The 15,896-nt window shown below is 51.0% G+C and overlaps 7 protein-coding genes across 7 annotated transcripts; 2 read left to right on the top strand and 5 right to left on the bottom strand.

Annotated features, from left to right (window-relative positions):
- Positions 1-940: 940 nt before the first annotated feature.
- Positions 941-1,506, top strand: COCSADRAFT_348903 (uncharacterized protein; the record flags this gene model as incomplete). Its single annotated transcript, XM_007707523.1, has 2 exons — positions 941-1,249; positions 1,355-1,506. Exons 1-2 carry the CDS (start codon positions 979-981, stop codon positions 1,504-1,506), a joined length of 423 nt encoding a protein of 140 aa, XP_007705713.1. The 5' UTR covers positions 941-978.
- COCSADRAFT_264699 (uncharacterized protein) lies at positions 1,503-3,501 on the bottom strand. Its single transcript, XM_007707522.1, has one exon. The coding sequence runs from the start codon at positions 3,331-3,333 to the stop codon at positions 1,684-1,686; it is 1,650 nt and encodes a 549-aa protein (XP_007705712.1). The 5' UTR covers positions 3,334-3,501; the 3' UTR covers positions 1,503-1,683.
- Positions 3,502-4,446: 945 nt separating this feature from the next.
- Positions 4,447-6,007, top strand: COCSADRAFT_264679 (uncharacterized protein). Its single transcript, XM_007707521.1, has one exon. It carries the CDS (start codon positions 4,681-4,683, stop codon positions 5,725-5,727), a length of 1,047 nt encoding a protein of 348 aa, XP_007705711.1. The 5' UTR covers positions 4,447-4,680; the 3' UTR covers positions 5,728-6,007.
- Positions 6,008-6,179: 172 nt separating this feature from the next.
- COCSADRAFT_176446 (uncharacterized protein) lies at positions 6,180-7,070 on the bottom strand (the record flags this gene model as incomplete). Its single annotated transcript, XM_007707520.1, has 4 exons — positions 6,180-6,497; positions 6,582-6,765; positions 6,879-6,919; positions 6,969-7,070. 4 exons carry the CDS (start codon positions 7,068-7,070, stop codon positions 6,180-6,182), a joined length of 645 nt encoding a protein of 214 aa, XP_007705710.1.
- Positions 7,071-7,405: 335 nt separating this feature from the next.
- On the bottom strand, positions 7,406-9,998 carry COCSADRAFT_154239 (uncharacterized protein). Its single transcript, XM_007707519.1, has 2 exons — positions 9,282-9,998; positions 7,406-9,230 (listed from the first exon to the last, which is right to left on the bottom strand). Exons 1-2 carry the CDS (start codon positions 9,810-9,812, stop codon positions 7,734-7,736), a joined length of 2,028 nt encoding a protein of 675 aa, XP_007705709.1. The 5' UTR covers positions 9,813-9,998; the 3' UTR covers positions 7,406-7,733.
- A 612-nt stretch (positions 9,999-10,610) lies between these two features.
- COCSADRAFT_41744 (uncharacterized protein) lies at positions 10,611-13,344 on the bottom strand. The gene is made up of 2 exons (XM_007707381.1): positions 12,648-13,344; positions 10,611-12,585 (listed from the first exon to the last, which is right to left on the bottom strand). Exons 1-2 carry the CDS (start codon positions 12,931-12,933, stop codon positions 11,003-11,005), a joined length of 1,869 nt encoding a protein of 622 aa, XP_007705571.1. The 5' UTR covers positions 12,934-13,344; the 3' UTR covers positions 10,611-11,002.
- A 97-nt stretch (positions 13,345-13,441) lies between these two features.
- On the bottom strand, positions 13,442-15,563 carry COCSADRAFT_41743 (glycoside hydrolase family 13 protein). Its single transcript, XM_007707380.1, has 2 exons — positions 15,205-15,563; positions 13,442-15,140 (listed from the first exon to the last, which is right to left on the bottom strand). Exons 1-2 carry the CDS (start codon positions 15,215-15,217, stop codon positions 13,612-13,614), a joined length of 1,542 nt encoding a protein of 513 aa, XP_007705570.1. The 5' UTR covers positions 15,218-15,563; the 3' UTR covers positions 13,442-13,611.
- Between the last annotated feature and the right edge of the window lie 333 nt (positions 15,564-15,896).

The following is a 15,896-nucleotide window of genomic DNA, read 5'->3' as shown; positions in this document are numbered from 1 at the left end:
AACTCCTTCTTGTCGGTACAAGAGTCGTGTGCAGTCTTGTCACACCGTGTAGTCAGATCGCGCATCGTATTCATCAAGTTATTCTTGTGATTTGGCCAATCAAATTAAGTTGGCAGAAAATGCCCTTACATCGTATTGCTTACTATCTCCACACCGCCAACAGCTATGATTAGCCACTAAGTGACATGAGTGCGGAACATCAGCACTCACACCTCTTATCCAACCAGAGCACTTTGCGAACTCTCCGAACAATTCCAAAGTTTTGAAGTCGAGAGAATAAAATTATCGCCCACTTTACGCCACTGTCAATATGATGCTTAGCATTGTGTGATGATAGTTAGTCATATAAGAAAGGAGATACATCTCTGAAGAGTGAATAAAGTTGCAAGTGGAATAGAAATTTGGTGTGCAGTGTTCATCACTTCCATCTGCCCAAATATAATACGTATCAAGAGGTACTATTAATCTGCCCAATTAATATGTGAGCTATAAAAAGATCGCTCTTTCCTCTCTTCTGCATCTCCGAATTCCGCCTCTCAATCCGGTCCTTCTACGCCTCTCCGTAGCTCCCGGACTCATTTCCACCTACCCCTCATTTGCGCTACCAAAGTATACTCTTCCACGTGAAAATGTCTGCCTTAGGTCCGGGGCGAGTTTCTGGGCCGCCCGTTATGTGGCGTAACGTCAAAACATGGTGACATTAAGCTTCCGTACTTCCAAGAACGAATAAAGCCGAATACGGCGTCTTAGCATCGATCAAGCTTTCTACTACAGAAGCAGATCTCAAATCTTATTCACGAGAAGCATCGGTCTATCAGGGGAGCACGGGTAGACTAGATTTGGAAAAAAAAATACATATAAGACACTGCCACCAGACGACCAGTTCCAACATCACCACAGCATTCCATCTGCCATTCCCAACTACAACTACACAACCAACCTTCACCCTTCAACCTCCACAACAACCAGCCAGCAACCATGCACTTCGCCACCCCCCTCCTCGCACTCATCGCCGCCGTCAGCGCCGCCCCCTCCATCGAGGACATCGGCTACTGGAACGTAACCATCAGCCACGAATTCGCAGGAAGACGTGGCTATACCGAGAAGCTGCACGCCGAATTCAGGTCACCCTACTACACCAAGCCCCTCGTGACGGACTGCACGGCCTCATATACGTTTTCCAACGGGCGTACAACCCCTGTCTGCACGCCTAACTCGCTGGCTTATGCGTACAATGTTCAAACTGAAAGTAAGTTCTCCTTTTCCCTTATGTTTTTTTGGAGGGGTTTTTATTTAAAGGTCGAGGATGAGATGAGGGAAATGAGTTTGGCTGACAAATTGAAAACAAAAACAGTCTTCAGCATGCGTCAGTGCATTACCAAGCCGGCCAAGTTGGTTGCGACGGGAAATCACAAGGTTGACATCAAGGTGAATGGTGGAAAGGATCTTCGTCCTTATACTGGCAACTTCATCGTTCCCGTTTTGGAGCGTTACCCCGAGAAATAAATAGGTGGACGAGATTCATTAATATGGAGCGGGCAGTGAGTGGGACGTTTGAGAGGGGGAGTGAGACGAGATGGTTGAACTTGCAATGAGTTGGTGAGATAGGTGGTAATTACGTTCTGGATATAACTATATATTTTTCGAAATAAAACACATTGCACTTTTGAAGATGCTTCAAAATTAGATATCGCCTCGGTACTTCGCTGCTGCCCCGCCAAATGTGCCGTGGAATCCAAAGCTCATAGGGCCATGCATATCCGCTCTGCCCAAGACGCTCAAATCCTTTGCTTTGAGCACGAGCAGATAGCTCTTCTCCTTGTACCCATCAAGCACTACACTCAACAGAATACCGTCGTCTTCCTCAATGCCCTCTGGATCAGCAATGAAGATTGGCTCACCGGGCGTGTGACCTTCCTGTTCCCAGAAGATGGACTTCATCGTGTGGTTATCGAACTTGACGATGCCGTCAAAGAAGGTGGATCGGAGACGGTCAGCGCAGCCGTAAGTGTAACGGTGAGGACGAAGCAGGTAGGCTGGGTTGATGGTGCCGAGTTCCATGGAGTTGAACTTTTCCGCTTTGAAGACGAGTTCCGCAGGTAGAGGCGTTGTAGGAGGCAAGCCGGCGTCAACACTAGGAAGGCGGAATCGTGTCTGCATGGGGAGACAAGACATGCGCTTCTCACCATCGAATTCTGGTGTGTCGATGGAGGAAATGATGTTGTCATAGTAGAAGCGCTTTACGACATCGAGGTTCTCGAACATGCTCAGTTCGACGACAACATCGGTCTTGCTCTTATCAGAGGCAGACGGTTCTTCCCAGGCGTTGATGCTGTGGAAGCAGAAGAAAGGATCGCTCTCAAAGGTTGCAACCAGGCCCTTGTCTGATTTGCGATCGACGACGTACCAGCGGGCTTTCGAGTTGGGATCAAAAGGAGCAATGGCGTCGACAATATTCTTGTGCCACAGAAGACCAATTCCATTCCATGTGATGTGGGAGTTCCAGACGCAGACAATGACGTAGCTCTCAGACAGGAAGATAGAGTGAATGTATGCTGGCGTGCCGGGGAAGGTGGCAAGAATTTCTGTTTCGCCTGTGGCCGCTGATACGCGGAAGACGCGATAAGTACAGCTAAGAGCACCAAACTCAAGATTGAAGTTGTACATGTCGCCCGTGTTGGGGTCGGACTTTGCATGCGCGGCAGAGAATGGTCCTTTGAGGTCTGGGTGGAGGGCGGATTGGCGAGCATACCCCTTTGGCTCCAAAGTCTCCGGGTCAATCAACTTGAGTGCGCTAGAATCTGTCTTCGCACACAGTGTCTTTATGCCACTGGTATGGTTGCTGGTCTCGAGTGGCTTACCGCGGGCAACCTTTTCACTTCCAGGCATGTTGATGGATAGAGTTACTCCAACGTTCTTCTCGTTCTTCAGCTTGGGTACGAATATGCTCATGACCTTTTGGAAGAAGCTCTCACAAGGGTCTCGCTTCGCACCGAAAGTCGCAGTCTCAAGCTTGCCTGTGGTGCGAACTATGTTGATGTACTCGTCTACTGTACGCCTGGATCGATAGGTGACTTTAGGAGTATTGCTGCCATCCGGGAAGTCGATCTGGAAGCGATGGACGCAGGAGAAGCCGTCGAACCAATGTCTTGCTGCCCAGATTTTACCGTCGTCTGTTTTCGCCTTGAAGCCCAGAGGTCCCGTCCTGTAAAGAACACCTGCAGCATATCGTGGGATATTACCGTGAACGGTGAGTTCGACGGGTTCATGCTCTTGATAGTCCGTGTCGAAGCCGGCCGTGTTAGGCCAGACATCAGTTGTTGGGACAACCATATTGGGCTATGTGTAGAAAAGAAGTTGAGGTCGTTTTGATTGGTAGTAAAGGATTTAGGGGGCTTGGTAGATTAGAGTTGAAAAGAAGATAAAGGTTGTACTTGAAATGAAAATGGCTCAAGACGCTCACTCTAGATAGCCTGAGGGTAAATGTAGTGATGAAAGATGTTTCGATGTCTGAATGTCTTCTGTTCATTCATCTGGGAATTGCTCTTATATATAACGAGCCATGTCAGGCGAGATATGCCATAGTCTTGTGAAAGCGGGTTCTCCATCGCCCCTCAACGGAGACACCGGGATACCATGACATCTAGCGTGCGTATGGCGTAGTATGGACCACAGCGCGCTCTCACGCCAAGTGCATACATCTCAGTCGCATTCTTCGGCGCTTGTTTCACTGATTATGAGGATGGCTTGCTTCTCAGAGAACATGATTGGCGAGGATTGCGGTTGGTATTCTGATTCGTGACTATTCCCCACACCCAAGAGATCTCTAAAATATCACTAAGACATAACAAATGTCGGTAGTTGGTGGCATAAATCACTTCTCAACTAAAATCGCATGTAGTGTAAACCCTCTCGACCGTACAATATCGATTCTTGACGTTACACTACGGGTCGGGCGGCTGAGTTGTGGCTAGTGGCCCGCACGTTTGGGGGGAAGAAGGAGGAACAAACCTCCGATGCTGTTAGTTTCGGCCGCAATCCCATGTAACGGTCGGCCACTGTTACCAGAATGCCATTCTTTCCGAGCCCCTAAACTGTATTGGGCGAATGTGGGGCACAAGCCTGGTATGTTTTTTGCTCAGTTGTGTAAAATGTGCCACAGACGAAACAGAAGTTACGGCCGTAAGGAAGAAAGTTCGCCCGATGCTACCAGTGCACAAAATGTAGGCATTTAGCGATAGAATTCATTCTTTTTTGTTATGACAATAAACTTCAAAGAAAGTATAGCCAAGACCAAAGTCGAAGAAGTAGCAAGGAGCTCGCAAACTATGCTTGATTGACATGACTAACCTGCGCAATCATGAAGGTTGAGCACTAGTCCAAATGCAGTACTAGCGGACCAAACTCCCGCCGTTGCTAGCGGGAGGGCGCTGTTGCATCATCAACTCCAGACTCACTTTCACACAAATGGCCACCCACCAATTCGTTTACATGTGCCCTCGCCGAATTGTAGCGCAGTAAAAACAGCACCAAGTAAACCGAATTTCAAACAAATTTCTCTATGGGACCTTGAGCCAAGTCGATCCATCTGGGACGACGTTGTCGCTTCAACACAAATTTTTAAAACCCAAACTTTGTCCCTGTAAATATAGGTCAAGGAGACAGCGAACAACCACAAAAATGGGGGCCATACTATCCCTCCCCTTCACCCTACTCAACTTCCTCCTCCCATTCACCCGCGCCGGCACACCATTATCGCAAGATCTATTACACACAGCCATCCTCTGCGGAACCCTATATTTTGCCCCGCAAATTGCTGAATGGTACAATGCCCGCCAACAAGAAGCCCACACCACGCCTTTGGACCAGACAGACGCGCACGAACCTACAAATCAACCCGATAACGACCTTACAAATAGCGACACACAAGCCGTCGCCGACCCACCCCTAGACGAGCGTTTTGTCCTCCAAGACGACGACGAAGCCGACAACACCCCCGGCGCCGCACGACCACGCGCACCCACGCCACCACCGCCGCCCCGCCACCAAGCCCACGTCGAAGACGACGAGCACCACGATGCCCGCGACCCCTTCGCCCCGGGCCCTGCGAATCCGCCTCCCCAACCCGCCCGCGCACCACCCACCCACCGCACTGTCGGCACCAAAAAAGCCAAATCCCTCGCCCGCAAAGACCAGCAGCGCGCGTACAACGAGTGGCTCCGCCAGGAAGCCGAGATCCGCCGTAGACAAGAAGATGAGGGCCGCGAGGAGCGCGAGGCTGCGCTCACGCTAGAACGCGAACGCAGGGCTGCGGCTGAGGAGGTGATTCGGGCTAAGGAGCGTGAAGAGCGTGAGGCGCTGAAGCGAGAGCGAGAAAGGGAAGCGGATGAAGAGGCGGAGAGGAGGGAGAGGGTGGTTAGTTATGTGAAAAGTAGAATCGAGGAAGTAGGATGCGTGGATTTAGTGGAGGCGGCGTGGAAGGAAGGGAAAGACAGAGTGTGGGTGGAGAGATTGGTCAGGGCTTCGGGGTTACTGAGCCAGTTGCAGAGGGATGGGAGTCGTGTTCTGCTGACGGGGAGGGATTGGCTTGTTAGGATTGATCAGCAGATCATGGATAAAGCGTACGCTGAGGCGGAGCGGTTCGGTCAGGAACATGGCGGTAAGGTGGGATTTGAAGATTTTGGCAGTATCCTGGAAAACGTTGTTCTGCAGAGCGTAGAGGCGTGAAAGCAATTGGTAAAACGAAAAAGGGCCGCTTTTTTTCATCCGACCAAATGGCGTTTTAGGCTCAAAATGATGTAAAAAGGGAAGGATAATACCCATAGACGAATTCATGATACAATATTTCTACCATGGTTGACTACGTCAAAGGCCAGTGGTGCAAAGACTGTATTCTACACACCACCATACACCAATACCTCATTCTCTCCGCTGAAGGAAAAACATTCCCCTCGGGACCTACATCACCCTGCACGCAACAAGTCCAATTGCTTTGAATTTGGTATCGTATTGTCCATTTTTTGTCATGCAACCATGAAAGAGGAGGTCTTATTCACCTAGAGAAGCCATGTCATGCATAAGATCCCCCAATCCCGTCCGATCAAAATCCGACCAGAACAGCCATTCGAAAGAACTCCATCCAGAGACACCATGCACACACATACACAGAATGCACGCCCTTATCGGTTGGACTTGGCGACACGCTCGAGCTCATCCTTCTTCTTGATGGCGTAAGAGTTGCTGCTTCCCTTGGCAGCGTTGATCAGTTCCTCAGCAAGGCACTCGGCAATGCTCTTGATGTTGCGGAAAGACGCCTCACGGGCACCAATGGTAAGGAGGGAGATACCCTGGTTGACACGGCGGAGAGGAGACACATCGACGGCCTGGCGACGGACGGTACCGGCGGAACCGATACGGGTGGAATCTTCACGGGGACCGCAGTTGACAATGGCGTCGACGGCGACCTGGATGGGGTTCTGGTCGGTCATGATGTGGATCTGCGATTGTCAGCTATCTTGCACCGACTTTTCTCTTCCTTGCCAATATTGCGTTTCTGGATTTTTGGAAGCGGGTAGACGTACGATCTCGAAAGCGTGGGCAACAATGCGCACAGCCATGAGCTTCTTTCCGTTGTTGCGGCCATTCATCATGAGCGAGTTGGTGAGGCGCTCAATGATGGGGCACTGGGCCTTCCTGAATCGCTTGACGGCATATCGGCCGGCCGAGTGTGAGATGTAGACGGGAGAGCGGATCTGGATGTAGTCGCTGCGGCTTCAGTTAGCCGAAGGTCTCGCAGCGCAATACAAAAAGAATCCAATGCCATCACAGTATTCCTTCATGTATGTGTGCGGCGCAAGATCGTGGTGGGGGAAACGTACGTCAATGAGATGTCGCGGACTTCGACCTCCTCGTAGGACCACTGTGAAATGTTAGATTCGCTTCTCGTTGTAGTTTCGCATTGTGCCTGCCTTGTTGAACAGCTTCACGCTACCCTGCTCCTCGGCGACATCCTTGGGAAGGATGTTGATACCGGTGGGGTTCTCGACCTCGATTTCTCCGTTGTCAGACATGGTTGCGTTTGTCGGTGCGTGAGGGAGAAAGAGGGTTGGGCGTCTTAGTCGTTGTCGCTGAAGTTCGAGCAAGTGTCTACAAGGGAATTTCGCTAGTGTGTGTTCGCCAATGGTGCGCTAGTCGGGCCTTGGCGCTAGACCACCGACCGCCTTTACATTCTGCCACAAAGCACTAGCGAGAAAACAACCGGGTACTAGATCGTGGGACGAGTTACACATGCTACATTACCTACAGACTTGTTATCATATTGATGACACTCCTTAGAGTTGCCTAGCACTACCGCCAACACCACACCATCTATCTCTCAGCTAAGAACTCGCAGCCATCCGTTTCGCACCAATGTCTAGAACAGCATACACAAACGCAGTGTTACAAAAATGGGAGAACATATATCAAAAATTACAATAACTATACTATGTATTCATCATCCGTAAAGCATAACTGTGGTATATAACGCAGTTTTGCCTACCCTAAACAGACCAAAGAGATGTAGAACAAAACGCCAAATCAGCCAAATGATGCAGCAGTGGCAGCCCAAACTCCATGCAATGCCGCTAAGCGCAAAAGCCGCGAACGGGGAAATCAAGTGGTATCACGACTCTCGCTGCGCCCTGGGCAGCACACCAGGCACCGACGTCTCAAAGCGTTCATCATCTGCACAATCATCTTTGCGCCCTTGACACGCTCCGCATCCTTGACACACTTCGTACCCTTGGGATAGGGGCACTGATGTCTCTCCGGTCCTTCACTCCCTCCACCATCTGTTTCATTGGCGTCCCTTGGCCAGCAGCCATGCTCTTAGCGCGGCCGCGTCGTTCGCGGATGGCGGCAAGAGCAGCCTCCCGGTCAATACCCAGCTTGTTCAATGACAGCTCGCTCAAGGCAGGTGTCTGAGCATCTGCTGCAGCGTGGGCGACAGTCGAGGGTGTCATAGGGCCTCGGCCTGCCTTGAATGCTGGGGTCGCAGGTGAGAAGTGCAGTGGGATAGTGGTTGTGGTAGTAATGGTGCGGGTAAGGTAGGGTGTAACAGGACCAGTAGGCTCAGGCTCTTGAGTTGGTGGAGACGCATTGTCGTCGTCACTGTCCTCAATGGCATCCTCATGAATGTTAATATCTGTTGACTTGCCCTTACGGCTCTCTCGCACAAAAGCTACGCGGGACGTTGGACGAGACTCTGGAAGGGAGACCTCGGCAGGAGCCGGTACGCTTCTTGTCTCAAGGTCCATTGGCGGTGCTTCACTCATCTCTACTACGGGTGATGGCTCGGGCAGGACGGCTGCTGACTGTGCTTTGACTGGGGAAGGCACGGAGCGGAAAGTACCTGTTACTGGCGAGAAAGCAACAACAGTGTCTGGCTCTTGGGTGGGCTGTTCAGCCACAGGCGTGATAGGACGCTCAGCTTCAACAGGCTCTTGCTTCATGACTACATCTTCCATGACATCGTCTTCGTGGTTGCTAGCTGGAGGCGTAAATGTTGACTTGATGCGCTGCATTTCGGCTTGGAGAGAGTCATCGTGAACGAATTGCCTGCCCCTGGTCTCGGCAATTCGGCATGAGCAGCACTGAAACTGGCATTCCATCTTCATGTAGTCAATCTGCTCCTCAGCACGCTCGCGGGCGCGTTTCTCTGCGGCCAGCTCTTGTTGAATGAACCTCAGCTCGACTGCACCCTTCTTCGGTGAGACATTTTCCTTGTCATCGTCCTGGCGGGGGTTGTTATGTTGCTTGCGCGGGGATCGGACTGGTGCCGCGAATTCGTCGTGTTCGTCATCCTCGGCGGAAGGTAGCGGTATCTGGCCCTCGGCAGCGATACGCAAGACCTCTTCCTCTTTGAGACTGGTCTTGAGAGCATCGCGTTCTGCCTCAACCAGGCTCAATTTTTCCTTGAGTGCCTGCAACTCTTCGCTGAAACGTGTGTTGGTGCTCTCAACTTCAACCTGCAAGCTGTAGACGTCGTTCTTGTATTTGGTAGCTTCCTCAGTCTTGAACTTGACATCTGATTCGGCCCGCTGCAGATTACGCTGAAGGGTCTGAATCTTGGACTGGAGCTGTGGGATCATAGATGAATGTCGGAGCTTATCGTTGTTCGCCTCGATCCACTGCTTTTTGTAGCTTTTGTATTTGCCTTCAAAGGCTCTGCTCTGGTTCTCTGCTTCAATCTGTATATTGTGAGCGCGATGTAGTCAACCAAACATGCCAGCTAGACTTACCATCTTGTGCTGCATACCCTTCCATCGCTCCTCGTTTTGTTTGAACACAGTCTCCCATTGGTTAATGGCAGCCTTGTTCGCCTTGCGTTCCTTCTCATAGCGTTCCTTGGTGATGGCAAACTCGAGCGATCCACTAGCATGCTCAAGTTCGCTCTTCAGCTCTTCGATGCGAATATCGCGCCGGCTGATGGCCATTTCGTGCTCCTTCTCCTTTTTCGCATGCTCCTTTTCAATCTTAGCCAGTTTCTCTGCATTTCTCATCCTTTCCTTTTCTAGCAATTCCTTGAAGCGTCTGGACGCTTCTCTTGGGTCCTTAACTTCGAGGTTCTCAAAAATGCCGGTGAGGGCTGTGACGGAGACGTCCGAATCGGTTCGACGGTGGGTGTGTCGTAGCGGTGAGTGCGTGCGGAGTGGCGGTGTTGATGGGGACATGACGGGAGATGCACTTGCAGAGTCGCCATATAGTGATTTCATGGGACCGCCGCGGTCGGGGCTGGCGGGGAAGACGGGCATTCCAGGGGAGAAAGCCATTTTGTTTGGTGAGACGGGCACAGGCGGATCCAGCTGGACCGGGGATTCTTTGAGGCGCGCCAACTTGACGGTATTGAAGGGTTATGTATGTTTGAGGAGAGAATTCTTTTTTTCGAAAACAAACTCAAGGCGAAGTTTGGTGCCCTAGTGAAGATGTGCTGCGCGATAATGTGATGTGTGGTGGTGCGAGCGTAGACGACCGAGTGTAAATAGCACTAGTTGGCCGTCATCCAACGCTACTTCCCTGTACCGTAGCAACCCGCACGGACCACATCATCTGGCAAACCCCGCGTCATTTGTTCCCTGCACCTGGACTGGGAATCCCGAACACATATTTCTCTTGGGTACCTGGTGTAGTGTAGACCCTTTTCTCCCCTGATTGGAGTTAGGCTGCGAAGGCATGATAAAGATAAGATATCCAATTATTCGACCAAACAGCTGCAAAGCGTGTTCAAAAATGCCCGCATGGACATATCTGCTTTGAGAGTTCCTACAATCAGTGTATGACATCCTAAGTAACACAAATTCCATCTGTCATAAACTGCACCATTTCGGATTCGATGGTCTGATTTTTGTGCATTCTCTTCGGAATGTGTGAAAATGCTTTCTCACCGCAATCCACTCCGCTGACCAGGACAGATGGAATCAATTCATCCTAGTCTTGCATGAAAGGCTAATCAGAGATACAAGATCTTCTCATGCAGGTCCACGTCCAGATACCGCTAGTATAATCCTATTTTCGACATGTTCTCGTCAGCTGCATATTCTTAGATCGCTAAAGTCATTTTCCAGATGCTAGGCCTGAGAGCGAAATTGCAGAGTCGTCGACACTGATAAGAATATCATTACTATTTTACAAACAGCGCCAACTTCTCCAAATATCAACCTAGTCTACAAAGGACTGGAATACTCAAACATGATAGAGCAGATCGAAATATAAGCAAACCGAAAACTCGGTACAACGCTCGCTTGATAATGACCATGAACAAAGCAACGCTTATGAAACAAAGTTGCCGGATGCCCTCAGGAAACCAAACGCCCCATGAAGAGAAAGATTTTTCGACCCTTCTTATTTGCAGAGAAAGAAAACACATATCTCAATGTGGTGACGGCCGTACTCGAGTCATAATCGTAACGATGATCAAAATCGATAGGAAAATTAACCGGATAAAATAGTAAGAGTTGGAAGTCTACACTTCCCAGGGTTGACGTGGACGATGAATGGCCCCGTAGCTCCTTGGCTCGTCCTCTTCCATCAAACTTCCCATGACAGAGCCGGCATCGGTGTTTGTAAATGTCATTGCATCGTCTTGATCCAGCTTCTTGCGCATGCGGTACACTTGGACCGTAACGTACACAACCAGCGCCATACCGACTACGAACGCCGAGGCTGCGAAAAAGATGTTCACAGGAGTTGGGTCGCCCTCGAATAGGCTCTTGGTCAATGCGTCGATAGCCGTCTGCGAAAGGTTGACGAGTCCAGATACACAGATAATGGTGCCATATACCCTGCCAAACGTAGCAAAGCCAAAAACCTTGGTAGCATAGTCTGACATGGCTGAGTAATAAAGTGGGCGTAGAAAGACGAACAGGACGACATTGATGTAACCAGCCCATAGGGTAGATATAGAGCCAATGATGCCAATGGCGGTAGTCATGACGACAATAAGAAAGAGAACACCGGCGGTGCTAACGTTGTCAAGCAGAATACCGAGGAAGGGAGTTGCAAGGACTCCGGCAAGTGGGAGCGCAACATCGAAGAAGTTGTTGACCTTCTCAGCCAATTCGACGGAGCCGAGCATATACGTGTACTGCTCGCGGATAGTTGCGATGAAGTAGTTCATGCGCACCATCTGGATAATAGTCAGAAGGACGAGCAAAATGAACCAGGGCGTCAGCATTTGGTCTTTGGCAGACTTGTTGTGCAGTGCTCCCCAGACACCAGAGGTCTCTAAATTCTGCTCTCGCTTTTCTTCTCGAAGTTTGCGCGCAGCTTCATTGCCAATAAGATCGTCGAGCTTGCTCAGTCGTTCCTTGCGGCGTTCGCTGCGAGCTTTTCTGCGCCTCCACATCTCCTCGTCTGACAACTCGTCGTCCGAGGAGTGAACATCGCGCATAGCATTTCCAGCTTTCTGAATCTTCATCTCGAGCTGTGCCTCAGTTTTGTAGTTCTCAGTCGGCAAGAAGGTAAGTTGGGCAATGGCGATTGCGAGTGGGACAACCAGATATACCAAGAAGAATGTCTCTGGCTTGAAGGTCCTGTCGCTGGCATCGTACATGATTCTGTAAAAGAGGAAGACTGCAGCTGAAGCGTCGAATGCGCCAGTGACGAGCGCAACGACGGAGCCACTGTACTTGGGGAATGCATTAGCAATCTGGAAAGAGGGCAAAAAGACAAACGTGCCCCCCAAGGCAAGGAAGAAATTGCCAATTGTATAGCCTTCAAAGCGCTCGATCTTGGAAGCAAAACTCATTAGCATGCTGCCTGCAGCAAGACACAATGAACCGGTAAGAAAGCAGAGCTTGGGGCCGTAGCGGTCGAGCAGTGTGCCGACTGGCAGGGCAGACACGTTTGCAGTAGTAGACGCCAACGAAAAAAAGAAGTTCAATCGGAGATCCTGCTCGAAGCAGACTTCGACATCATTATCAATTTCTTCGGGAGTGCAGAGATTGCGGAAAACACCCTCTTTAACGAGAATTGGCTTGAGTGCCGCGAAGCCAAAGACAATGCCGCTGGCAAACCAACAGGCGAGGACCGTTGCAATGACCTGTGCTACAAGCAAGGTTAGTCGAGCTCAACGTGCCTTTGCTGTTACTCGAAGTAGCCATACTTACCGACACGCTTGGTAGTGGAGACCTTGTAAGGCGTCAGACCTCCCGGCTCCTCGCCTGCGGAAGGCTCGTCGGGGTTGGGAATCACATCGTAACTGATGACCCTCCGAATTGCCTTTCCTTGGGGATTGAGGAATCCGGCATGCGACATGGCGCTTTCAAGCGAAAGACGGCGGTCGGCTGCATCTTGACGGCTATGCTGGCGGTCAATCGGCGGCAGAAACAAATCTACGAGCGCCTCGTCGCGGTCAGTGCCCTCCTGCTGGCCAACATGCTGGATCAATGACATGAGAAGTGGGAAAGAAAACGCTTGTTAGTAGTGAATCTGAGTGAAGTTGAGGGGAAAGAAGCACAGCGTGCAGAGGGAGAGGTCGAGGTCAGTGAAAGATTTGCTTGTGTCGGGTCGTCGGCAGGGTAAACAGAGGGAGGAAGAGCGGGCAGGCGCGGAGTTAAATTGAAGCTCGGCAGACTGACACGCGACCCAAGATCTAGACAGAGCGATAGCGGGGATCACATGGCACATGCGGCTTCATGTCCGGCAGGACGGGGCTGTTGGCCTCCCATGTTGGCGGTGTCGTGGGCGCGAGTGCGAGCATATGCATTGTACACAGTGTATTCTGCCGGCATGGGCAGTCGATCATGCTTCGCGGGATGTCGCATACTCGCTTGCCAGAAAGGCCGCGAAACGTCCAAAACGGCTACTGTTGTGAGGCGGATGATTGGCTGTGTTCGGCGGTAGTCCTGTCCGCCGCCCCACGCACTTTCGCGCATCTTCCACCAGGTAACAACCTGGGAGCCACGGCGACAGGCCGACGACAGCGCATCACGCCATGTCTTCTTTTTCAGATGATACAATGCCCATCATTACATACACGCGTATCTTGGAGAGGAGGGTGGGTAAACTTGCGTCATAGGCCACGATCGCCGTGCTTCAACTACCCTACTCGTACACCCTCTATCGCAACCATTACGCAGATGATCCCTGGCCATACACATCCGCATCGAAGTTGGTGGGGAACTGGTCGCGTCCCTCAGCATCACTTCGCACCCACACCGCGACGCTGGTGCCAGGACACCTGAACAGTCCGTAGCCTTCACTGTCAATCTCTACCTCGCCCTGCTCCCATCCAAGCACGTCGGTCCACTTCTCCCCGGCGTGCATCTCACCAACAGCCATTTTGATCTGCCCTGGCCCCGCATTGCTCATCACACATGCAAGACCCGCCACCTTGTCCCATGTCCCACGACGCACAAACCCAATGCAATTGGCCTCGTTGAAGTAGTCTTCCTGCACTCCGTATGCAAACAGCCTACGCGCCAGGATAAGGTCTGCAAGCTTGCCACCGCACGACGCCGGTGTTTCGTGCGGCTCAGACAGTCCATACAGATCACCATAGAACGGACATGGGTATCCTTCTTGTCGGAGTAGAATCAGTGCATATGCAAGCGGCTTAAAGAAGCCCTCAATCTTGGTCTCCATGACCTGTCCCGGTTGCGTGTCGTGGTTAGTGACAACCGTCACAGCATCTATCGGCCGCAGCCTGACCAGTGAATCGTCAAACACTGTCCTCAGATCGGCAGATTCGGATGTGGATAGCGAGCCGAACTTGTTAAGCAACGGCGAGTCGTAAAGGGAAATTTCGTGGTTCATGCCGTCGAGCCATTCGCTCATTTCTTTGACATCGCCCGACCAGAACTCGCCTACAATGAAGATGTCGTCTCCGCATTGCCCACGAAGGTTCTTCATCCATTCGTTGGTGAATCTTGAGCTGAAGTGCTGCACAGCATCGAGGCGGAACCCCTTGAGCCCGAGTTCTTTGGTTATCCATATACCCCAGTTCTTAACGTCTTCTTGAACTTCAGGGTGCGAGTAGTCAATGTCTGCAAACATCATGTAATCAGCATTGCCGGATTCCGTGTCCACACTTTGCGACCAGCCCTTGTTGTCTCCCAGGATCTTGTAAATGGCCTTCTTCTCATTGGCCTGGTTGTAGTCGGTTCCAGAAAAGTGCTCCCAGTGGTACTTCATCTTGGAATATTGCTCGCCACGTCCTGGGAAGTCGAATCCTAGCCACCCCTCGATTTCGTAGGCATCGGATATCTCCTTTGTCCGATCGTTTTCGTCTACTTCCACGATGCGGCACTTCTCTGTCCTATCTGCGCCCGCCTTGTGATTCAACACAGCATCCCAGTAAAGGCCAACGTTGTGTTCCTTGGCAACTTTGGCGAGCTCCAATAGCTCTTCCTTTGTTCCCCATTTCGTGCCTTTGGCGCCTTTCTGATCAAATTCGCCCAGATCGTATAGGTCATAGATGTCGTAGCCCACACCCTTTGGATTCGCGGCTTTGCAACCCGGAGGTAGCCAGATGTTAGTGATACCAATCGCTTTGAGCTTGGGCAGCTGTTCAGCGAGACGCTTCCAGTGTTTGTGATCATCTGGGACATTCCACTCGAAGCCCTGGAATAGTGTGCCATTCTCAGGCGTTGGCTTTTGTTCTGTTCAGTGGTGAGCATTGCGGTAGTCCAATCGGAAGAGAAGTTATCGCTAGGCTTGACTTACCTTCTGAACCCATCGTCAGGGATGCGCTTGTCAGTTTAGATTTGAGGTGTGCTATGTTGTACGGTTTCCCGACGATCGGTAGACGGCGTAATGGTTCAGCTGGGCCAAGGAGATCAATGTTCGAGGGAAGTTTTCAAGTCCACTGGAAAATTTGACAGAGCCGTACTTGTCACACATGTTCTTTACTTTTATACCCACTACGGCTCATAGCGGGTGAATACCCTGTATGGTCCCATAGCTGAGCAGGTTTGTCTGTTGACTCTTCGGGCTGTGCTGGCTATCAAGAATGAGACACGGGCGCTATGAATGGTCTAGATGTGAGTGGAGACCGTGCTTGCCAACATTCAGCATCAGTGACGTCAGCCTGCACGAAGCAGCCATGCCGCGGACTACCATGAATCATACAACTCAGCTGTCGGTGTGGAAGTAGTGTAGACAAGTAGAAGCAAAAAAGAACATGGTGCCCTGGACATGTATGTCAGCTTGATGGAAGCGTTGTGGGTGGAGACTTTGGGGCAAGATCGTCACTGCTTGGACAGCCGGAGGGGAAGTCGCCAAAAAGGCTGACTATGCTGCAACAGGCTAGCGTCTTGCAGATGCATCTGGGCCACTGTTACTACTTGCATCTCATCTCATTATTGGTACACAATGTGCGACTCGACATTGTGAGGCATGTAGCAAATGCTTGTATG

This window comes from Bipolaris sorokiniana (genome assembly GCF_000338995.1).
Source record: "Bipolaris sorokiniana ND90Pr unplaced genomic scaffold COCSAscaffold_19, whole genome shotgun sequence".
NCBI classification, from domain to species: Eukaryota; Fungi; Ascomycota; class Dothideomycetes; order Pleosporales; family Pleosporaceae; genus Bipolaris; species Bipolaris sorokiniana.
The sequence above is the reverse complement of the archived record's forward strand: the minus strand, read 5'-3'. Positions and strand labels throughout refer to the sequence as shown.

Coding starts and splice junctions, on each gene's coding strand:
- COCSADRAFT_264699 (XM_007707522.1), bottom strand. CDS start 3,333: ATGGTTGTCCCAACAACTGATGTCTGGCCTAACACGGCCGGCTTCGAC.
- COCSADRAFT_264679 (XM_007707521.1), top strand. CDS start 4,681: ATGGGGGCCATACTATCCCTCCCCTTCACCCTACTCAACTTCCTCCTC.
- COCSADRAFT_154239 (XM_007707519.1), bottom strand. CDS start 9,812: ATGGCTTTCTCCCCTGGAATGCCCGTCTTCCCCGCCAGCCCCGACCGC. Junction 9,231..9,281: donor AGGGTATGCAGCACAAGATG/GTAAGTCTAGCT, acceptor CACAATATACAG/ATTGAAGCAGAGAACCAGAG.
- COCSADRAFT_41744 (XM_007707381.1), bottom strand. CDS start 12,933: ATGTCATTGATCCAGCATGTTGGCCAGCAGGAGGGCACTGACCGCGAC. Junction 12,586..12,647: donor CTCCACTACCAAGCGTGTCG/GTAAGTATGGCT, acceptor CCTTGCTTGTAG/CACAGGTCATTGCAACGGTC.